This window comes from Morchella importuna (genome assembly GCF_003444635.1).
Source record: "Morchella importuna strain M04M26 chromosome Unknown Morimp01GS002, whole genome shotgun sequence".
NCBI lineage: Eukaryota > Fungi > Ascomycota > Pezizomycetes > Pezizales > Morchellaceae > Morchella > Morchella importuna.
In genome coordinates, this window is record NW_025763399.1 from 2,442,133 (window position 1) to 2,462,812 (window position 20,680).

A 20,680-nucleotide genomic window follows, 5' to 3' on the forward strand; every position below is an offset into this window, starting at 1 on the left:
AGAAGCCGAGTGATGGCCCATGACATGAACTAATACTCCATATTCCAATTAATGAGTGATAGGTTTTAGTATGCGAGAATACCGAGAATCTTAAACCACGTATGTATGTATGCCGTCACTACAGCGGCATGTTGTTATAGTAGCAGCAATTCCGCCCATCTTTCCAGTATTGCATGCGTGCAGTTCCCAATTCTCATGTATCCCATTGAAGTGTATCCCAAACCCACACCTACATAATTCACGTACAGCTTCATGGATAGTAATTAACTGGTGGAAGAAAACAGGAGCACAAAAGAGATCATACATATCGTAAGAATTGTAGAAGAACAAAAATAAAAAAGATAAAAAAAAAAAAACGTAGTAACAAAAGAAAAAAGCAGGAAAAAAAAAAAAAAATACAAAATCTCCATTCCAACAAGTAATATTACCCTCTCTAGTACTCAACCAGTTTCAACTACTAATATTACATTTTTCTAATCTTCACTTTCCAACCACGCCCTCGCGACCTCTCGGCTGAGCCTCAGCCTAACCACGCGGATGATTTCCTCAAGTCCACCCTTCTTCCCATCTCCCACAACGCCATCTCTCCAGTCCCACGATCTCTCAACAGCGTCCATATCGATTCCATTCAAAAGAACCCCCTCATCAATCGCCTTCCTCACCTCCTCCCACGAACTCGATTTGATTATGCTGTTCCTCCCGCTACTAGCTCCGCCATTCGCCAGAGAAGCAATGTCCTTTTTGGCCGTAATGGCTCTCTTCAGGAACTCATCGGCGCGGCGCATGGTTTCACCTCCAACAAGTTCAAAGTCCGTAAGAACCTTCATAACATCCATGCACTCGCGCACGGTGATGCAGCGCTTCGCGCTCCCAAGGAACGGGATAAGTTCACCGAGGAGCGCTCCGAGAGTCCATTCTTCCACTGCGCACTCCCATTCAGGGTCCAGGACGCCCCCGTCGAGCTTCTCGCCAGCAGATTTGATGGTAGCAACGAGTGCAGAGACAGCAGGAGCGAACTTTCCAGCATCACGGAGAGCGTAGAAGTTTCTAAGGGTGGCATATCCGGAGAGCTCGAAGCGCAAGATCTGGGAGGAGGTGGATTTGGGGGAGGATAAAAGTTTTTTGAAGGTATCATCAATGGTTGAATCCGGGGGGAAGGCGCTAGAGATGAGGAGGGAAGAGGAAAGAAGTTTGGTGAGTAGGTTGTGAATTGAGGGGCGATGATAGGAAGATAGGGAATAGAAGTAAAGAGAGTCACCGTATGAGGTGGCAGAAGTGACGAGGCGACCGGCGAATGACTAACAAAGTATATTAGCATAGATAACTAAAATGTGGTAGAGGCACTTACTGCTGCGATATCTGAGGCTTCATCGGTGAGATTTTTCTCGTTACAGTGCTGCAACAACTTTTGCACCCTGTCCTTCGAGTTGAGTTCAAGCTGGGTAAGTAACTAGATATACAAGTCAGCTATGCTTCTAAATCGGTTTCGACGGCGATTCACGTGCCTTTCCAGCCAGTTCTTTCCCTCCTTTGACTCTCTCTAATATGCCAACACCAGCCTCCCACCCTTCAAACTTCGCATTCTCATCCAGCCATTCGATGCCAAATAGTCCCGCCGCATACTCCCTGAGCACACCATCGGCTTTGTCCCCTTCCGATACTACCCGACCAATTGACCCAAAGACCGCATCATCATCCTCATTAAAGGCATCCATCATGCCACCACCCCTTCTCTTCTCAAGGGCACCTTCATTTATGGGATTTCGGAGAATGGACCCGGCCCACCCACAAATTTCTACAGCCGCCGAGGCAGCAAGTAGCGAGAAAGTAGGAAGAAAATCTGTTACAGCCGTCGGATCACCAGTCATAATTCCGCCGACTGTAATATCCAAATCAGATGTCGGATCAATTGGCATGTCTTCCATGAGAGACTCAATAGTTCTTGACAGCCTGACTAATTCCCTTTCTCGGCGGTTACGGTCCACATGCTGGAGGTCTCCTCCTTCCGTATCAGAGTCTTCTTCGTCGACTGAATCGTCATAGTCGCCCTTATTGGCTGAACCTGCGGGGTTCCAGAACATGAGACCAACTACTGCTTCTTCCCACTTATCGGTGCTTGATATGACAGCATCCCGGTCCCCACGCATGACTTCGTAGATTTGCCTAAATCCACGAGCTACATCTTGAGGTAGTGGCGCCTTCTCTTTAGGTTTTCCGCTAGCAATGGTAAGGCCGAATGAACCTAGCCCATTCCGGGGATGGTAGTTGTTGTAGTAACTATCATCCGTATCATCAAAAACAGAGTCTTCGGCATCGGTATTCCTCCCTCGGAGCTCCTCGCAAGCGGAAAAAACGCTGCCTTGCCATATCCGCCAGGCGGCAGGTGTGCCGTGATGCTTTGCGGTCTTGGGGAAAAAGCCTGTTTCGCTTGGTGCATAGCTTGAGCGTGCTAATCCGGGGCATGCTTTAAGCAACTTCATACAAGTAGCGGTGGCAGCCTTGATAGTATCAATTTCTCCACGGGTATATCGTTTCTCGATAGCAGGAACAGATTGGCCAGAGCTGGTATTAAACTTAGGGGCTTTGGTGATGGGTGCGTCGACACAGAGCTGATCCCAGTCTGTGGTACGCATAATGTCATGCACTTCTTGAACTTCTCCACGGAGGATGAGGCGGTGGATGAAATCCCAGTAGTTTGGGCTAAAGACACAGTTCGGGTGGAAAGATTTAAGAGAGTGTAGTTGCTGTCGTGATGGATTCTGCTTGTGCGTGTAGAGCCATTTTCGCAATGTCTCAGGGACATTGGCGCGGGAGTGGTGCAAAGGGAGAAGAAGAGAAACAAGATAGTATGCTTTATAAAGCCGTGACTTGGTGTCATTCTTTGGAAGCTGCTGGGCAAATATTTCGAGCCACTCCTTTGAACAAGTCGTCAATAATTGTTGCTTTTCTTCTGGGGAAGGCGGGGAGGGGCGATCCAGTTCCATATCCAGATCTTCCTCTTCAGAATCATATCCTGTTGGCTGGGAAAGCGCTGACCCGGGAGGTTCCATTTCCAGGAATAACCTCTGCATTACATCCTCCGTATTGATAATTAGAGGCCCAGGTTCGGATACAATTCCTGGCTTAATCAAATCTCCCGCTCCCAATATCGTTCTCGGGCTATCCCCGTTGGTTCTGCTCTGAAGAAGATCAAAAGATCCTTCGCCTTCTGTCTCTGTCTCCTGTTCCACCTCCTCGTCTTCGTCGTCAAAGATCCCTGTTTCGTCCATGTCATCCTCGTCATCAAATTCTTGGTGAGTGTCATATTCCTGGTAAGAGCCCTCGTCCTGACTGTCTTCGAAAATCTGTGTTCCATCTTCTTCTTCGTCGTCGCCATCAGTGGGCGACATGTATTTGCCCCCGATTCTGCTTTCACGCCCCGCGCGCGCGCCAAACTTTGAGGAATCCCCAGTGACGTGTTTGCCAGTACCGCCGAGAGGAAACTTTGGCGTGGCATCTGGTGAATCAAATAATCCCATCCCGTTACTTTTCTGGCTCATTTTGAAACCCGGGGTAGAGCCGGCAAACAGAGTCGCGGGAGTGGTACTAGAACGTTGTTGCTGAGGTGTGGAAGAGGAGGAAAAGAGGCCATTGCTGGGAACGTTTCCAGCGGGTGGAGAGAATAAGGAAGCCGAAGGATTTGAATTCGAGGGGAGGCGAAATAGGGGGGGGGTTGGAGGAGGCTCCATGGTTTGAAGATACGGATGGAGGAGGATTCAAAGAAGAGACCTCGCGTGGGTGTTTTTCACGAAACCCCGGGAGAACCTGTCGGGTTCAGCAAGGCCAACAAGCAGGAGAATGAACAGCCAGTAGCAGATGAAGCTGAATAGATGGTGTGTGGGTGGGGCTACGCAACGAGGGCGAAAGGGAGCAAAATGCAGCTGCACAATCACGTCGATGGATGTTTGGGTAAAGAAGGATTCCAGCCCTTTGATGGGGAGGTTTGGAATTTGGCGATCGCGACCAGGGCTAGGGGTGTGATGATGCACGTGTCACGGGGTATCGAGATATTCGGTTGGCTTAAGTCGTTACACGAGAGCCGCAACGCGTGAAACAGAACCTGGACAGTGGAAGGAAATGCACAAGAAGATATTCGTACCTATAGTCTATTGGAGGTTTAGAGTACGATGATAGATAGGAAGAAAATAGTGTAGGCACGGCTAGTTGTAAAGATCGCATCACTTATGTAGGTACATGTAGAGATGAACCTATCGGATATGTGATGGCATCAAGAAGAGATACGGCACTGTAAATACATCTTACATGTAAGTGTAAAGTACATTTATGGACTCTAGAATGAATGAAACAATAGCACCGGTACTGTATCGGCCTCCTGTATCAGAAGGCTGACTCCGACTCGGCATAGGTCACACCCGTCACCTGGCACGAGACTTACCTTCCACTACGCTAACTACATTATCCATGGTGCGCGTGTTGATGTCGATGTTGCTTCTACGGTTACTCTAGCAAAACAGTGAGAGATGTATGTACTTCTCTAGCGCTGGTTTTGTTGCCAAACTGGGCCACTGAACATCGCCACCGACAGTGGTAGTCATCGATCGTTGGGAGGCGCAACCTTAAGAAGAGATAAAAAGATAAGCAGTGGAGGGTAAATATTTGAGTGTAGAATATATCTCACGAGCCCGCACATGTAGATATCAGGATACCCACCCCTTCTACTTTCTTTCTCGACACTGTTCTTATCCACTAGCTCTAGTGACAGCAGCTCCCCTGCGTCACCGTTGCTGTGCACAAACTTCCGCTGATCACATTCGCTAATCACCGTATCGAGGTTGTGGCCCTCATATTAGCTAGGAAGCTAATACCTACACCACGTCGAGCTCTTCTTCCTCCTCCCTCTTCACTCTTTCTCCCCCCCGTCCCTTCCCCCCACCAGCCCCTCTCCACCCCCTTCCGGCCCGCCCCTCATTCTATTTACAACAAATCTCTCCATATCTATAACTACATCTACGATCTATCCTGGGGGGCTTCCCGTCTAGCCACACAACCCTGGCTTTAATATCTCCACCCATACATAACCCCGCTCTGTAATAGATCCAAGCTCGAACCCAAAATGTTTTCCCTACCGAGCTATCTTCCAGCTCAGTGGGAGAAGAAGATTGTTCGTTATGTTTTGAATCACTTTGACCTCCTTGAAGAACGCACTCTAGGCGACCTATCAAATCTCGAGGGTTCAGTGGGCCGTAATTCAGTTCTTACGCTCAAAGATGTCGGAATTAAAGTCGATGTACGTATCGCCCGGATATTTCTCTAGCCCCATTTTGTGACTGACTTCGCTTCCAGAAACTTAAGCAGCTGATGAAGATTCCACTTCCTCCTCGAGTGGCACTCACACATGCCGTAATCGGTACACTAACTTTAAGTCTTCCTGCGAATTTCCTACTATCTGGATCAATAGAGATACTTCTCTCCGACATAAGAGTGTCCGTTACGATCGCTCCTATAGCACAGCCATCTCCCCCACCCTCCCCAGGAAGCCAGCAAAACCCCGATAACAGCCCTGATGTCGATTCTGAAGACGAGGAGTCTAACAATGAATTGCCCACTACAGCTGAGGATCTTGCTCAGTCATTTTTGCAGTCGCAACCCCAGCGCGAGAAGGACCAATTGCTACATTCTCTTTACCGGGACCGAGATAACATGACCGCGTCAACGCATTCAGTGGCTGGTACAGCTTCGTCATCGGATGATGACGATGATGATGAAGAACTAGGCGTAGGGACAAACGTTGGTCTGCCAAAAATACTGGCAACTCTGTTCAAAGGAATCGGCGACAGGCTGAGGATCAAGATACGGGGGGTAGTCATCTCACTGGAGAGTACCGCGCCTGAGGAACACGGAGGCGAGAAGATTATGCTGGATTTAGAGGTCGAAGATGTTGATGTGGAGGGTGTCACCACAAATTCAGTCACACCTGCCGGAGAACCGGGCATGCGCCACAAGGAGGGAAAGCGGCGTATTACTCTCGATAGAATCAAAGCATATATCACTTCCGATGCTTCGTTGTTCGAGCCCCCAAGTCCGCCCGCGGCCAGTACTATTTTTGGTGAAGCTTCAGAAGTTTTGACTGAAAAAATGGCATCGAGCAACATGGCGACCAGTAGAGATACGTTGACACAGGCTGGGAGCTTTCATAGTATGGCGACTTCAACAAACACTATTCGAGATCGACCCCCACAATCACCGCTTCATGAAGAAGCCCCACCTACAGTGGAAAAATCTTTAGAATCACATGTATCTGAGGATGAAGGTGTGCATGTAGATGGGAATTTTGATGAAAATAACTTCTCCGGAAGTGATAGATTTGCTGACTTTGAAGATTCCTCGTCCGATGATGAAGTCCTGGCATTTGCGCCATCGCCATTTGCTGCTTCAAGTCGGGTTCATACCTCCTCCGGTTCCCTCACGAGACAGCCCATAAATTATGACGACGATGAAGACAGCGAAGATGAAGGAGGGGCTGCTTTTGCGCCAAGCATGTTTCCTCCCGCGGAGTCGTCGTCGTCGTCTTCTTCGATTCGTGCCCGCCTACCGCCTTCTTTCTCCCGTACCGGTTCACCACCTGGATCACTCCATGCCCGATCTCAATCGGCATCATTTTATGAATCTTCACCATTATCCTCTTCAACACATGCCCGCTCACAATCGGGATCATTCTATGATCGCTCGACATCAACCTCGGTGCACATCCCTTCAACAGAAGCCGCGGACCAACCATTACCATCTGACAGTCCGCCTTCACCTATGGCGAAATCCTTGGTGCTGCACAAGCAAACCCCAGAGTCATCCCCGAATGAAACTGAGGATAGTGAATCTGGAGATGAGATGGATGCAGAAGCAAGCCGTATGCTCAGCGAATCTACGCTGTTTACCCATAGCGAAGCGGGGAGTTTATATCTTTCGGCTACTAGTGGGGTATTCAACGAGTCGGATAGAAAGGATGAAGAGGAGGGTCGATTGAAGGACGAGGCAGATGAGGAGGAGGTTGATGCAGACGAAATGGACGCCCGTTTAGATGCATTGATTGGCGATGTAGCAGCTTCAAGGGCGGGAACCTCTATCAGGACCATGGAGGAACCTTGCGGTGAAAATTTGAAGGTTGGAAGGAGGATAAGGAAGAATATTTTCGGTTTGGATAAGATCGAAGTTTTTATTCCATCTCTTTCGGCAGAGGAATCCCGAAGCTCCGGTGCCCATCATGCTGAAGCAGGGGCTTCTAATAATTCCGGAAGCAACGAAACGGAAGACAATCATTATCCACATGTTCCAGGCGCCTTTTCTATGTATGCTTCGAAACGGAATATCGCCTCGCCGCCAAAGTCTGCCTCTCCCCCGCGATCAAGACGCCAAACAATGATAAAGATCGTGGATAAAAAAACGCCCCAAAGCACCACCGATCACTCGCAAGAAAAACCCGATGTTGAGATTAGTATCGGTAAAATAGGTGGTGCTGTGGATTTTTCTACCGCTAGGATTCTAGGAATGGTTATTGAATCCGTTACTGGGGCGCTTTCCGAGGGCTCAGGAGACTTGAAAGGAAAACGTGGATCAGGTGACACTACAACAAACGCAACAGAGACAGCTGGTCCAAATTTAGAAATTTTGGTGGAAGAGATAGCATTGAAACTTGTAGATCAGTTGTCGGGTCTCGTTGTACGCAATGAAGAGGAGGAAGGGGAAGATGAATTGGTTCACAATGACAACAGCGGAACCGTTGTTGAATGCCTCTTGCGCGAGATTAAAGTTGCTCATAGCAATCTTGGACAGAACATAACAACCTCGAAGATCGACATAAAAGGGTTCTTCTTAGGAGATGGAAAGGAAGATATACTCTCCTTCATTCAGCCACCATCAGCCAAATCCTCACGAAAGCGCGGATCACATAATTCCTCCGTCACGTTTCCCGAAAATGATGTTTCATTCATAATTTCTCAGAGTCCAACAAAGAAGAGAATAAACGTCACGACGCTCCCGGTCAAGCTACATTTTGACCTTAAAAGGTTGGAGGACACCCTTGGAGCTTTCGGGGGTGTCGGAGGTGTTTTAGCCTCCACGTCTACGACAGCCTCCACGGTCACAATTACGAAAGGCAGATCTCCTGATACGCTTCGGAGGTGGGGAGCGAACGAGACAGAGCTACCAGAACCGAAGAAGAGTGATGTGAAAGTGCATTGCCAGATTGGAGGACTGAAGGTAGAAATTGTGGGTAGTACTGGGAAAGTCGGCCTCGAAACATCCCCACTAAAGATCAGGAGTGAAAATGGCAGTATCATCGTTCAATTAGACAAAATTGGGGTCTATGGACCTGACCTACCGTGGGATAATGGACGACAACAGGTTGAAACTAGTCTCATAGTCGAGAATACCAGAGTCGAATTCTTGAATAGGCCGGAACAAGAAGATTTGGCAATACTATTGGCACTGTTAACGCCTAGCAAGGATCAACATGTTGTGGAAGACGACGATATCATTATCGATACTCTAATTCGGCAGCGTCAACAGGGCACTATGCTCAGGATCGGGATAGGTGGTATCAAGGCAACCATTGACGATCTCGGGGTGATTGAAAGATTGCAACAAGTGGGAGAAGACATGATCAAGGTTCTTACCGCGACGGATTTCGTTACTCAAGAAGAACGCCCTGGACTACTGACGCTACTCCATATCGATTCCTTTCATGGTAGGATCGAAGTTGGTGGTTGTGTTGGCAACCTTGAAGTTGATATGGGTGATTTTGGCGTCGCCCATGTCTCTCTTCCTAGTTTGTTTGCGCTCGCTGTTAGCAAGATTAAAGTCCGGCGAAATGGATCAGAGGAATTGCTGGGTGAAGTTTTGCAGCGGAATATGCTGGATAAGAGCGAGGAAGGTAAATCTATGTTGATGGTCAGGGTCGTGGGCGACGAACCGGAGCCGGTTGTCAAAGTCAAGCTCTGGAATATCAGGCTGGAGTACCGGGTTGAGACTTTGATGTCCTTGATGGATACTCCGCAAAAGGTGACAACCGAGGAGTTGGTGGCGGAGATGACTCATAGCGTCATTAATCTTGCTCAAAAAAGCTCCCGGGATGAAGACAAACCGCCGTGGGGAGTTGACGTCGTTATGCGGGATTGTGTTCTTGGACTGAATCCATTGGGCCTAAAAAGCAGGGGACTAATCGTTCTTTCGGAGTCAAGAATCAACGCTACACTGCCGAGGAGAGGAAGGCTTCAAGTCGCCTTGGAAGTTAACAAGGCATTTGTTATGCTTATTGATGATACTTCAGGCCTGAATCTATCAGACAGACCAGATCCTAGGCGGCGAAAAGCCAAAGTCAACCGGCTGGTTGATCGCCTTTCAATTCAGGGCTATGTATCGGTGATTAGCATCTCTGCGGCAGATGTCCTGCTTCAGATTGTAGATGCCGAACGGAAAGGCGAAAAGGCGATTGACGTGGAGGTGAGGGATGACTTGTTAATCATTGAATCTTGCGCCGATTCTACACAAACCTTGTTGGGGATTGTCAATGGATTGAAGCCACCGATGCCAGAGGGGGATGAAATAAAATACCGGACAGAAATAATGCCTCTGGATGTCTTTAAATCTATGACTGAGGATGCATTTGCCCAACCTTCACGGCTGAAAGCAGGCCCAATGGATCCAGTATTCTCATCAGACGACGAAGATGATGGGGACTTGGTTCACGACGATGTTCCGATGAATCTAACTTTTGTTGAGAGCTATTATGGTGGCCATCAACCTACGTCTTCTGTAAATATGCGGGAATCAGCACATACAAAGGACGAGCTCGCAAACAGCATGCTCGACGACGACCTAGGCAGCATCGCCCCAGGCCCGCGCAAGCCGCTTGGAGCTGGTGATAAGGGCATGTTGGCGTCTTTCACGGAGCAAGTACATGTCCTCGAAGACGGGGATCTGGCAATTCTAGATGATCATTTTCACCACGTTCAGCGCCCTACTAATGCGAGAAAGACTAATTTGGAGGCGATATACAAGTGGGACTCTTCTCGGAACGAATATGTCCCGTCTGAGCACTCGCGTGTGACTCCATATTTCCCTCTGAGGATTAAGGTGCGAGACGTGCATGTCATTTGGAACCTCCACGACGGGTATGATTGGCCAGGTACAAGAGACGCAATCAGTCAAGCAGTCAAGAAAGTGGAAAGCAAAGCAGCCGAGAGGAGAAATCGCAAGGTGGCATTCGACGTTGACGACGACGAAGGAAGTGTGATTGGCGACATTCTTTTTAATTCGATTTATATCGGAATACCTGGAAACAAGGATCCAAAGGAACTATCGAAAGCAATCTTTGACGATCAAATGAGCGAAACATCATTTGCGCCTAGCTCGGTCACCGATGACCCGTCTCGCCCTACCAGTCGTTCGGGAACCTCGGCGTTCGTGGGTGTGAAGTCTAGGAATCACAAACTCGCAAGAAGCAAAATGCACAAACTTCAAATCGAGTTGAAGGGGATCTGTGCCGACGTCCTGTTATTCCCCCCAGATTCAGGTGAAACCCAGAGCAGCGTGGATCTACGAGTGAAAGATTTCGAAATCTTCGATCTCGTTCCTACAAGTACTTGGAAAAAGTTTGTCACTTATATGCAGGATGCCGGGAAAAGGGAGACAGGAAGCAACATGCTTCATTTGGAGATTATGAGCGTGAAGCCAGTGCCACATCTTGCAGCTAGTGAAATTGTTCTGAGGGTATGTTTGGGTTTGCTTCCTTTGTGAATGAAAATTACTGATGGTTTTTTAGGTCACGGTTCTGCCTCTGCGACTGCATGTTGATCAAGATACTTTAGATTTCCTGACAAGATTCTTTGAATTCAAGGATAGTACAGCGGACGCGCCTGGCGCTTCGACCGACGAACCATTCCTTCAGCGTGTAGAGGTCAACTCAGTCCGCGTAAAACTTGATTACAAGCCTAAAAAGGTCGATTACGCTGGTCTACGCTCTGGTAGAACCACTGAATTTATGAACTTTTTCATCCTCGAAGAAGCTGATATGGTACTTCGCCACTGTATCCTTTATGGTATCACTGGCTTCACAAAGATGTCAAAGATGTTGAACGACACCTGGATGCCAGATGTTCAAAGGACTCAGCTTGGGGATGTTCTCGCTGGTGTTGCGCCTGTCCGCAGTCTAGTCAACATTGGAGGTGGTGTGAAAAACCTTGTCTCGGTACCAATACGAGAGTACAAAAAGGATGGGCGGATTGTTCGCGCTGTCCAAAGAGGAATTGTGAGCTTCACAAAGACAACCACCGGTGAGCTCGTCCGTCTCGGTGCAAAACTTGCCGTTGGAACCCAGAATGTCCTCCAAGACGCCGAAGAGTTTCTCGCCCCGACTCATGAACAGCACCATCACCATCATCACGGCGACGGAGATTCCGACTACATCGGTACCACTAGTGACTCTGATGAGGATACAGTGTTCCCTAGTAGCGGTAACAGTGGTGTAGGAGAGCGAAAGGTTATCAGTTTATATGCAGACCAACCAATGGGAGTTATCGCAGGGCTTCGTGGGGCTGGCGATAGTCTGAAGAGAAACTTTGGAAGCGCAAGGGACGCTATAATGAATGTACCCGGTGATATCGCGGATACTGGAAGCGCCCAGGTTAGTCCCACCCCTCTAAATGGACCTTATATTTTGTTTAGTATATTTGGCCGAATGCTAATTTTTTCGATTCATAGGGAGCGGCCAAAGCAGTCATGAGAGCAGCGCCAGTCGCAATTATTAGGCCAATGATCGGGGCTACCGAAGCGGCTTCTCGGGCTTTGTTGGGAGTTACAAATGCCATGGATCCGGAACAGAAGCGCAGGGTCGAAGACAAGTACAAGAAATACTGAGTTATGTATGCAGAGGAGTTTGGTTTGGTATCGGGTCACGGTTCTTTTATTTCCCATATCGGATAAGGGGTTTTTATTTTCATGGGTGCAACTGGGGGTTTAATCGGGTTGACGCTTTGGTTTGCTGGTTTGGTTTCATAAGGGTCATGATGGTTATACGACATGATATTTTGACGGATTGATGTTTTCTATTTTTCTATTTTCTATTTTTCTATTTTCTATTTTTCCTTTTCAGTTTCTTTTCTTCGATTTCGTTGTTTCTGGGATTATTATTATTATGGGTGGACATATACTGCATATTGCATTGCATAGCTTTGCATTTTTTTTTTTCCTCTTCATTTCCCTTGTCATGAATGTGATAATATATTGATTTATTTTATCTTTCTTCCATTTGGACTGTTGGCTGGGATTTTGAAGCCTTTGGAGGGATTTGAAGATATGTGTTGCTAGAATGTACTCTGTAGATATTATATTTTTGTTTGCATACATGCTACCACAATAAACATATTTCCTCGGAAGTCAAGACCATAAATGCCATCATGTAACTCTCCCACACCCGCTGCACCCACCTCAGCTGGGCGTCTAACTCGGAACCACTTATCGGGGCAGGTTGCTTTACCCCCCTCTTCCCCCTTTGAGAAAGGGGTTGGATTGGATGGTGGGAGTAACTACTTGTAGTTGAAGTCAGAACAATGGAATTGAAATCAGTGGTAGTTAAGGCTGTAACCGTAGGCAATTAGTTAATATTTTGTTTAATTATAGGTAATATGACAAGTGTTGTAAGTCTTTACGGGATAAGTCAAGCGGTTTAGATGACGCGCGCGATTGAACACCTAGTACCTTGGTGGGGTTATCCGCAGTGCCTGTGTTGTCAGATGTGTGGTTTTAGGTTATGTGACGCCCGCGGCGTCACGAGTCATGAGTTCTCACTCGGGTGGCCGTGACAACCACGCCCAGCTAGCGCCCGCCAGCTATACAATCACGTTTTTCAGCAGATCGCCATACTTGTGGCTGGTGAGATTTGATGGTCATCGGTGCCCGTCTGGCCGAATGATCCACTATTGGTTTACTATACTATTTGGTCTACTGCGATAACTAATTAAGCGGCGCAGCATATCGGGCGAGAATCTCCCGGGCCGGGGTGCTCTAGTATATACGCCGCACCGCCGCCGTCCGGCCGCATGTATTGCCTGGACATCCACCCGCCCGGATGAAGTGCTAGTTTGTGGGTTTAGATACCCGCGGTAGGAAGTGGGTTCTGCCAGTGGCGGGGTGGGTATTGCCCGGCACGGTGCGCTGGGGGGGGGGGGGGTGGAGATCAATGGCACATTTGATAGCATGGGATGATTGGTGGTCGGGCGCTTAGAGGTGCGCTTAGGGTATACTTAGAAGCTCGTTAGAGTGTAGTTTTCATTGTATGCAGGAGTGGAGTGGAGTGGAGTGAACTCAGTGAAGGGCCTGGGATGCATAGCGGGCGGTACACGCCGCATGCGCGTATATCTTGAAGAGAACACGCACTCTACATACCGTACCTACAAACAAGGAATTCCTACAGAACGAACGTCCCCCCATGCAAAGTAAAGCGCGTAAACAATCGATCCCATCATGCGCAATTAAACGCGCCGCAGACCCGCACTAGCCACAGCTACTCTAAATACAATTTACCCAGCCCCACCACAACGATGGACATGGATATACCCATCCACCACCACCAGGGATCTATATGAAACAGGTGCTGTTTCCAGGAGAAGGCAGGTAGGTACGACCCTCCACTACTACCCCCCCAGATAGATGCAGGTATAGCTGTTGCGGAGAATTATTACGCATTCGTATGCGCTAGTACCACCGTGCGCTGGATATTTGAGGGGAGGGGAGGTAGGAACAGACACATATATGCAGCCTTGTTATGGCCCTTCTCGACGGATGGTCGGATGTGGCCGAAGTGCTGGCTCGGGTAGATGTGTATGAAGGATCGGTCGTATGATGAGCTCAGGAGTGGATATGTGGCGAATGGGATCGGGGGGTACAGAGTGGAGCTTAATGGCAGTGATACGGGGGAGCGCTTCGAAGCATAGCTGCTCACTCGTCTCAACTTCCTGAGGCGCGGAAATGATAGGAAGGATAAAACTACTAGTTAGTGGGGGCATTGGGGGAATGTTTGGTTGACCGCAGGTAGAACAAGATGATTCTCTGGACCTGGGTACAGGTGCTGTGTGATACATGATGGGAATCTGGTTTCTCTGTTCATGCAGGCACACATGCCATGCCTGCAGCTTGGCGGGAGAAGCTTTGGGAATTCATGTAGGGTTCCGTAGATTTGTGCCACAGAGGTCGATGGGGATGGTGGAGAGGTGGGTTGTCGGCCTGGATAGAGTTTCGGGGGAGTGCGATTACATGGTAGCTTGAACGAGGGGATATCGGAGTTCATGCATGTTCTTATGATAGACGACCATTCTTAGAAAACGGATGATAGGTGCTGTGGGCTTATGCCGGTCGGCCGATGATATTTTCTGTCCTGGTTGAGCCGGCCCGAAGGTGTACGGCCCGAAGAAGAGCTTTTGGTAGTACATAGGTGTACAGACCGACCCGAGTGGACACCTATCATCGGAACCTCATGTCTTTGATTTCATCTTATCTCTTCGTCCTATCTGATCATATTCATCATCATCCGCTCTACTGGAATCTAGATTAGTTCAGACCGTCACTTATGAGCTCTACTCCTATACCTCTATCCAAAGTCTCAAACAAGCATTGCGCTGATAAATTATCGACGCCGCTAAGCAATCAAATCCTTACCACAAAGCTACTCAGCTAGTAAAGAGCACGTTTCATCTCGACTCGGCCAAGAGACCGATCAACACAACCCAATTTGCGCTTCTCTGTTGCCTCCGTGACAAACAAAACCGTAGACGCTGCTGGAATTGCCGTTGCAACAAAGGATCAATTCCGAGTGACTCGGTATGATTGACCACCAGCCTTATGCAGGAAGGATTTTCATACTTCTATTGTTTACAAACATCGAGAGCTCATTTCATAGTAAGCCCAATCTTAAGACCAGCGATCAATAAAAAGGATTATAACGTTTTCGGAAATCTCCCAGAGATACAGATAGCCGGCATCACATGGGTACATGAGGAGCCGCAGCCGAGTGGTCAATATGGTGGTGTAATTTGAGGCTTTATGGCTCTCAATGTGATCCGTGTTAATATACCGTGATCTGATACACCCCTAAACCGGAGACTTTTTGACAGCCGGTAGCTGTAGCGGCAGTCGATACAACTGCTTTCCGTACAGGATCTATGGGTAACATCTCCTCCGGTTTCCCCGATTCTCCCAAAGTACCCTAGGTACGGTTAACTCTCACCAATGGTTCGCTAGGAAACACACCCTCATCAATGCGCAGGCAGGCACACACACAACACGCACCTTCCACATCTTCCACACCTCCGAGCTCAATCTCAACCACCTCCCAATTGAAACACCCTTTAAGCTTTGCAGCAGGATCATCGATGTTTAAATTCCCCCTGTTCCGAGATCTGGCTTCCTAAAGAAGAGAAGAGGAACGGCCAATACCCTGCCAGCTAAGACATGTCGATCCCGAGTCCATGTTTTACGCCGATCCCCCAGGAAGCGAGAAAGCCTATTATTGGCCACACCCTGAGATTTATTCAAGCCCCTTCAGCTTCCGCCATCTGCTAGTGATACTTCGCGTGTTCACTACTGGAGGAACAGCGATTGGTAGAGCTGGAGAATCTCGTTTGTCATGAAACGGCCCGACGTTGGGTGGGCGGGGTTGGGTGGAAGCTAGGTTCAACGGTTGGATCTGAAACTGTCTTTCCCTTATTCTTGCTTCCGGTTCGCTGAGCTAACCGCTTGGCTTTTAGGCCGACATTTAGAAGAACGAAGGGTGGCAATCGAATGGCTAGTACGTACCTGTGGCAAGAGAAGGTAGTCGAAAAGGGAGGAGATTTGATACAGCGGAAGCCCCCCAAGTGGCAGGTACTCTACCATGGCCTCGCCTCCTCTTCCCGCTCCCCTTAGTCTGACGAAGATACATTGGCTGTCAAGTAGATGGAGGCTTACAACTTGTAATCTAGTACAGCTACATGTAGTTTGTAACCGTTGAAGTCGAGGATTTACGACCTTAAAGCCCAAACACGGGGGTGGTGAGGAACGAAAAGGGTGCATATCGCGTACCCCTGCCCTATATGCAGGTACTTGCTCTAGCCTTTAGAGCTACTGCACTAGCAAGGGCCCTCTCCCATGCGCTAGCAAAAATACGGTTTCTCCGTTACACATAGACCCGCACAGCGTCAAAGAGTCTATGGCATGTCAGTTCAGAGCTCAAGATAGAATATACGCAGCAGAGTCTCACAGTGACGTGATAATATAGAAATTTCTCACGATATGCTTTCGGGCGGGACCTCGCGCTGCTGTCAACTAACCATCAATGTGGGAGGTGGCTTTTGATGGCTTTTACTGGATGCCGCGCCCACATACAGGTGTAGAGCTCAATCTTGGACCTGGTACAGAGATTAAACCTTAATTGATATCTCGAGGCTGGACCAATTGAGTTATCTCTCCGTACTGGAGCCGGATGACGATTGAAACAAAAACGGGGTACCGCCAGAATGATGAGATTGCAGTAGATAGGAAAACAACGAATAGGAGTGAGGTGAAAATAGTTGCTTCAATTAAGAATCAATGGGGATAGGCGTTGCCAATATTGCCAACATTGCCAAGAGTCAAATAAACTATTAGCACGGCAGGGCCTTAATTCCAGTAGTACCCAATGGATCGGGCAATAAACCGAGTAGCGTTATTGTTAATATCGAGGAACAGCTTCGGCCTGCTCCCGGACATGTGGGGAACACTAAGACAGTGAAACTTCAGGAGGTCAATCCGTTTGTATAAAGCGTGCTGGCTCCCTCCGTTCTAGTGTCCTTTTTTTTTTTTTCCTCATCACAGCGCATTCACATTCAGTCACTCTTTCACTCTCACTTAGAAACACAGCTTGCCGGCAGCTTTACCACACACACAATCATTTAAATCCTTCTTTTTTCCGTTTCTTTTTACAAATCTTACCTTTCAAAAACCGCCCTTTTAGTCTACTTTCAAGATGCATTTCATTTCCTCACTCGCGGCACTTTCCGCAGCTCTTCTCCCCTTTTATGCAACTGCAGCACCTACACCTTTGGGGGACAATCTCATTTCCATTGCCCGCGCTGGAGAGGCAGTTTCAGATAACTATATTGTCGTCTTCAAGGATGACACCGCAGATGATGTGATCACTGCACACATTGCAACTACCAACCACCTCCACAGAAACCGTTTGGTCCGCCGTGATGATGCCTCATTGGTCGGCCTCAAGAAGCAGTATGCTATCGGTGGCTTCAAGGCTTATTCTGGTGCTTTCGATTCCAGCACCATTGATCAGATCAAGAACAGCACTGAGGTCAGTAGCACTTTGTAAATCCGTATATTGAACAAGCCCTAACCATTCTTTTTTCCATTTATAGGTTGATTTTGTCGAAGAGGACCAGATCATGGTCGCCAAATCCCTCCTCACTCAGACTAAGGTTCCGTCATGGGGAATTGCCCGTATCTCCCAGAAGAGCGGCAAGAACGCCAGTCTTACCAACTACTTCTACGACTCCTCTGCCGGCGAGGGTGTTACAGCATACGTTATTGACACCGGTATCAACGTTGACCACGTCGAATTCGAAGGCCGCGCAACTTGGGGTTTCAACTCTGCTGACGACAAGAACGAGGATGGTGTCGGTCACGGAACTCACGTCGCTGGAACTATTGGCAGTGTCACGTACGGTGTAGCAAAGGGGGTCAGCTTGGTTGCTGTGAAGGTGCTTGGAAGTGACGGGTCTGGTACAAACGCTGGTGTCATCGAGGGTGTTGAATGGGTTACATCAGATGCGAAGTCAAAGGGCAAATCTGACAAGTCTGTTGCCAACATGTCACTCGGTGGTACTGTCTCTGCTGCCCTGAACAAGGCTGTCGCTGCAGCTGTTGACTCTGGTGTCACTTTCGTTGTCGCCGCCGGAAACGAGAACGTCGATGCCTCTAACAGCTCCCCCGCTTCCGAGAAGTCCGCTATCACAGTTGGTGCTACCCAGATCGGCGACGCCAGGGCTGAATACTCCAACTTCGGATCATTCGTTGATGTATTCGCTCCTGGAACTGATATCGTCTCCACCTGGATCGGATCAACCACCGCCGTCAACACCATCTCTGGAACTTCAATGGCTTCTCCCCACGTTGCCGGTCTTGCCGCATACGCCATTGCCGCTAAGGGACTTTCGGGGTCTACTGAGGTCACTGATTGGATCAAGAAGAATGCCATCAAGGGAGTTGTCACCGATGCTGGTGCCAACAGCCCCAACACCTTGATCTACAACGGTAGCGGAAAATAGACGGTCGATTCCGATTCTTGATATTAGCTCCACGCATTTGGTGGGCTTTCTTCTTTATAGACATTTAATTGGGCAGGAACCATGTTTCATGATTTTGGAAGGGGGTTGTGTTTGTCTACTCGATGGGGGGGGGATATATGCCATGGTGGAGCTAGCTAGCTGGATACTCCAGGCGTGTGTTTCCGACATTTTTTCTTTGTCATTTTTTTTACTACTACTTTTCTCTTTTATGCCATGATATACTAGGGGGAGTCTTTCTTTTTTTTATGTGTTTTGCTGTGCGCGGAGCGGGGGCGGGCGGGCGAGTGAGCGGTATACAAATATTTTTAGTTAGTTTCCCATAGCTACGAGAGGCTGTTTAGCAAAAACAAAACATGATGGAAAAAATATACATTATATCTTATCTGGAACACTGGAACACTGCACTTGAAACATTGCCTTGCAATTGTGGGTGACGTACTCTACTACTACTACTACTAGTAGTACTTATTAGCTGGCCATGGTTCTGCCTCTGACAGTGGCAGCGACAGGGAAGTTTTGCCGGTGGTAGATCGACTGCAGGGGTTGGTGCGATGCTATGGTAGGGGGGTATTCTGGGGTGCGGTGCAGGGTTGTGAGGGCGGCGGTTAGAAGTGCTGAGGGTGAGGTGAGGGTCGTGGATAGGTGCTTTGTAGTGGGTGTGAGGGCGCACTGGGTGTGATTAGTATACTCCCTAGGTTTTGGATTGTATGCTGGCTTTGGGCATGCACCGCTCTCGAATATTATTCGAATACTTTCGTCCCATCCGAAACTCTACTCTACTCTAATCTCCTCTGTCCGTATCCACTAGAAAGTGTTCGTGTAATCTGGTAATTTATAGCGGCGCCAGTCGTTACTGAACATGTCACACCAAAGATATCTAAAGTATAGGTTCTGCGCTGCGAAGCACAGAATATCACTCGGCCCAACTAACCAGCTAACCAGGTGGTCCCTGGGTTTGGGTAGCTGCAGTGTCTGATTGCCGAGTCCCGCGTGTAGGGTCGGAGTCCGGCACTGGTGGTGTCTGGCACTGGTGGTGTTGTGTAGGGGTAGTGGCGGGGATGGTGGGGATGGTGGGGATGGTGGGTGTTGTGGTTGTATGATGGACGGAGGGAGGTGGAAGGAAGGAGGAGAGGGTGGGAAGCTGGGCTTGGTGTGCGTGATAGGATTGGGGTTCTGAGCATGTAGATGGGTGGTGGTTTATAGATGGAGGGGGGTGTAGTAGGTAGGTCAACCCATTCATGAGCAGCGGGTATGTTTGCGCGGGTATGTTTGCGCGGGTATGTTTGCGCTGCGCGCATGTGGTGGGTTAGGGTTACGTAGATGTCGATCATAGTACCGCACTGATTTGGATCAACGAACGGCATGTCACACAAGACGTTGGAAGTTGCCTTCTTGGGCGGGCTGGTCTGGGCTGTCTTACATGGCTTTTGTTTACGTCTCTCCGGGGGGCGGTGTGGCGGTGAGTGTGGGTTTGGGGTGACGTGACGTGACGTGACGTCTTGTGGTGCTGGATTGGGCCCCCGGGGGGGGGGGGGGTTGTGGTATTAATATAAATTCGAAAGGAGGGCGGGAGGGAGGTGATGGTATAATATGTAATATCTCTGCGAGGTTGTGGTGAGGTCAACATTGGGGTTGTAGGCGCCATTGCATACTTGTTGAATCGACGCTGCGTTTGCGCTTTAAGCCTTCCCGTGCTTTGTGAACATATAATCAAGCTCACTCAGTCAACTAGCTAGCGTCAAGAGTCTTTACGCCTCTCCGTGTCAATTAAGGAGGGTCTAAGGCTGCACCTTTTTATTCTAACTCATCGAAGTAGGATTGGTTGTGCTACCCGGAAGCAGCGTTACAAAGTTTCGAAGAGGTGGAATGAGTGGCTGGGGAAGGCTGAACATTTTGTAGCAAGATGGACCTGCCAAGGGGGATTTTGTTTTGGCCGCTCTTGTTATCAGGATAAGCTAGCAATTACTTCCTACTTGACAAAGTTATCGCGAAAAATGGTCATCTTGATGTAAAGCCCTATGAAAACTAGGAGACTAGAGGAGCATAGGTGGATACACGGATGACATGGAGACATAAGATTTAGTCTATATCTGCATAATGAGAATTCGAACGGATGGCATGCAAGACATTAGTACGTATAAACCCATTCACTTGTGGTGGTTTGTAATTGCGCACTCCTAACGGTGCAGAGCTAAGGTTATGATGTTGAGCGCCGCTTCTCTATGCACTCCTTAAACCTACATTCTATGAGCAAAGGCGTCGATTACCTTTTATGATAGTCCGAGTGATAATTCATGGATAAATACCACAGATCAACGGTA

At 48.5% G+C, this 20,680-nt stretch overlaps 3 protein-coding genes across 3 annotated transcripts; 2 read left to right on the top strand and 1 right to left on the bottom strand.

The window, feature by feature from the left end:
• Nucleotides 1-473: 473 nt before the first annotated feature.
• On the bottom strand, nt 474-3,728 carry LAJ45_01489 (uncharacterized protein; the record flags this gene model as incomplete). The annotated part of the gene is made up of 3 exons (XM_046111083.1): nt 474-1,298; nt 1,349-1,450; nt 1,506-3,728. 3 exons carry the CDS (start codon nt 3,726-3,728, stop codon nt 474-476), a joined length of 3,150 nt encoding a protein of 1,049 aa, XP_045976261.1.
• Nucleotides 3,729-5,113: 1,385 nt separating this feature from the next.
• On the top strand, nt 5,114-11,910 carry LAJ45_01490 (uncharacterized protein; the record flags this gene model as incomplete). Its single annotated transcript, XM_046111084.1, has 5 exons — nt 5,114-5,287; nt 5,344-6,310; nt 6,401-10,764; nt 10,817-11,677; nt 11,755-11,910. The coding sequence occupies 5 exons, from the start codon at nt 5,114-5,116 to the stop codon at nt 11,908-11,910; spliced, it is 6,522 nt and encodes a 2,173-aa protein (XP_045976262.1).
• A 5,119-nt stretch (nt 11,911-17,029) lies between these two features.
• On the top strand, nt 17,030-18,338 carry LAJ45_01492 (uncharacterized protein; the record flags this gene model as incomplete). The annotated part of the gene is made up of 2 exons (XM_046111085.1): nt 17,030-17,365; nt 17,430-18,338. The coding sequence occupies 2 exons, from the start codon at nt 17,030-17,032 to the stop codon at nt 18,336-18,338; spliced, it is 1,245 nt and encodes a 414-aa protein (XP_045976263.1).
• Nucleotides 18,339-20,680: the final 2,342 nt, after the last annotated feature.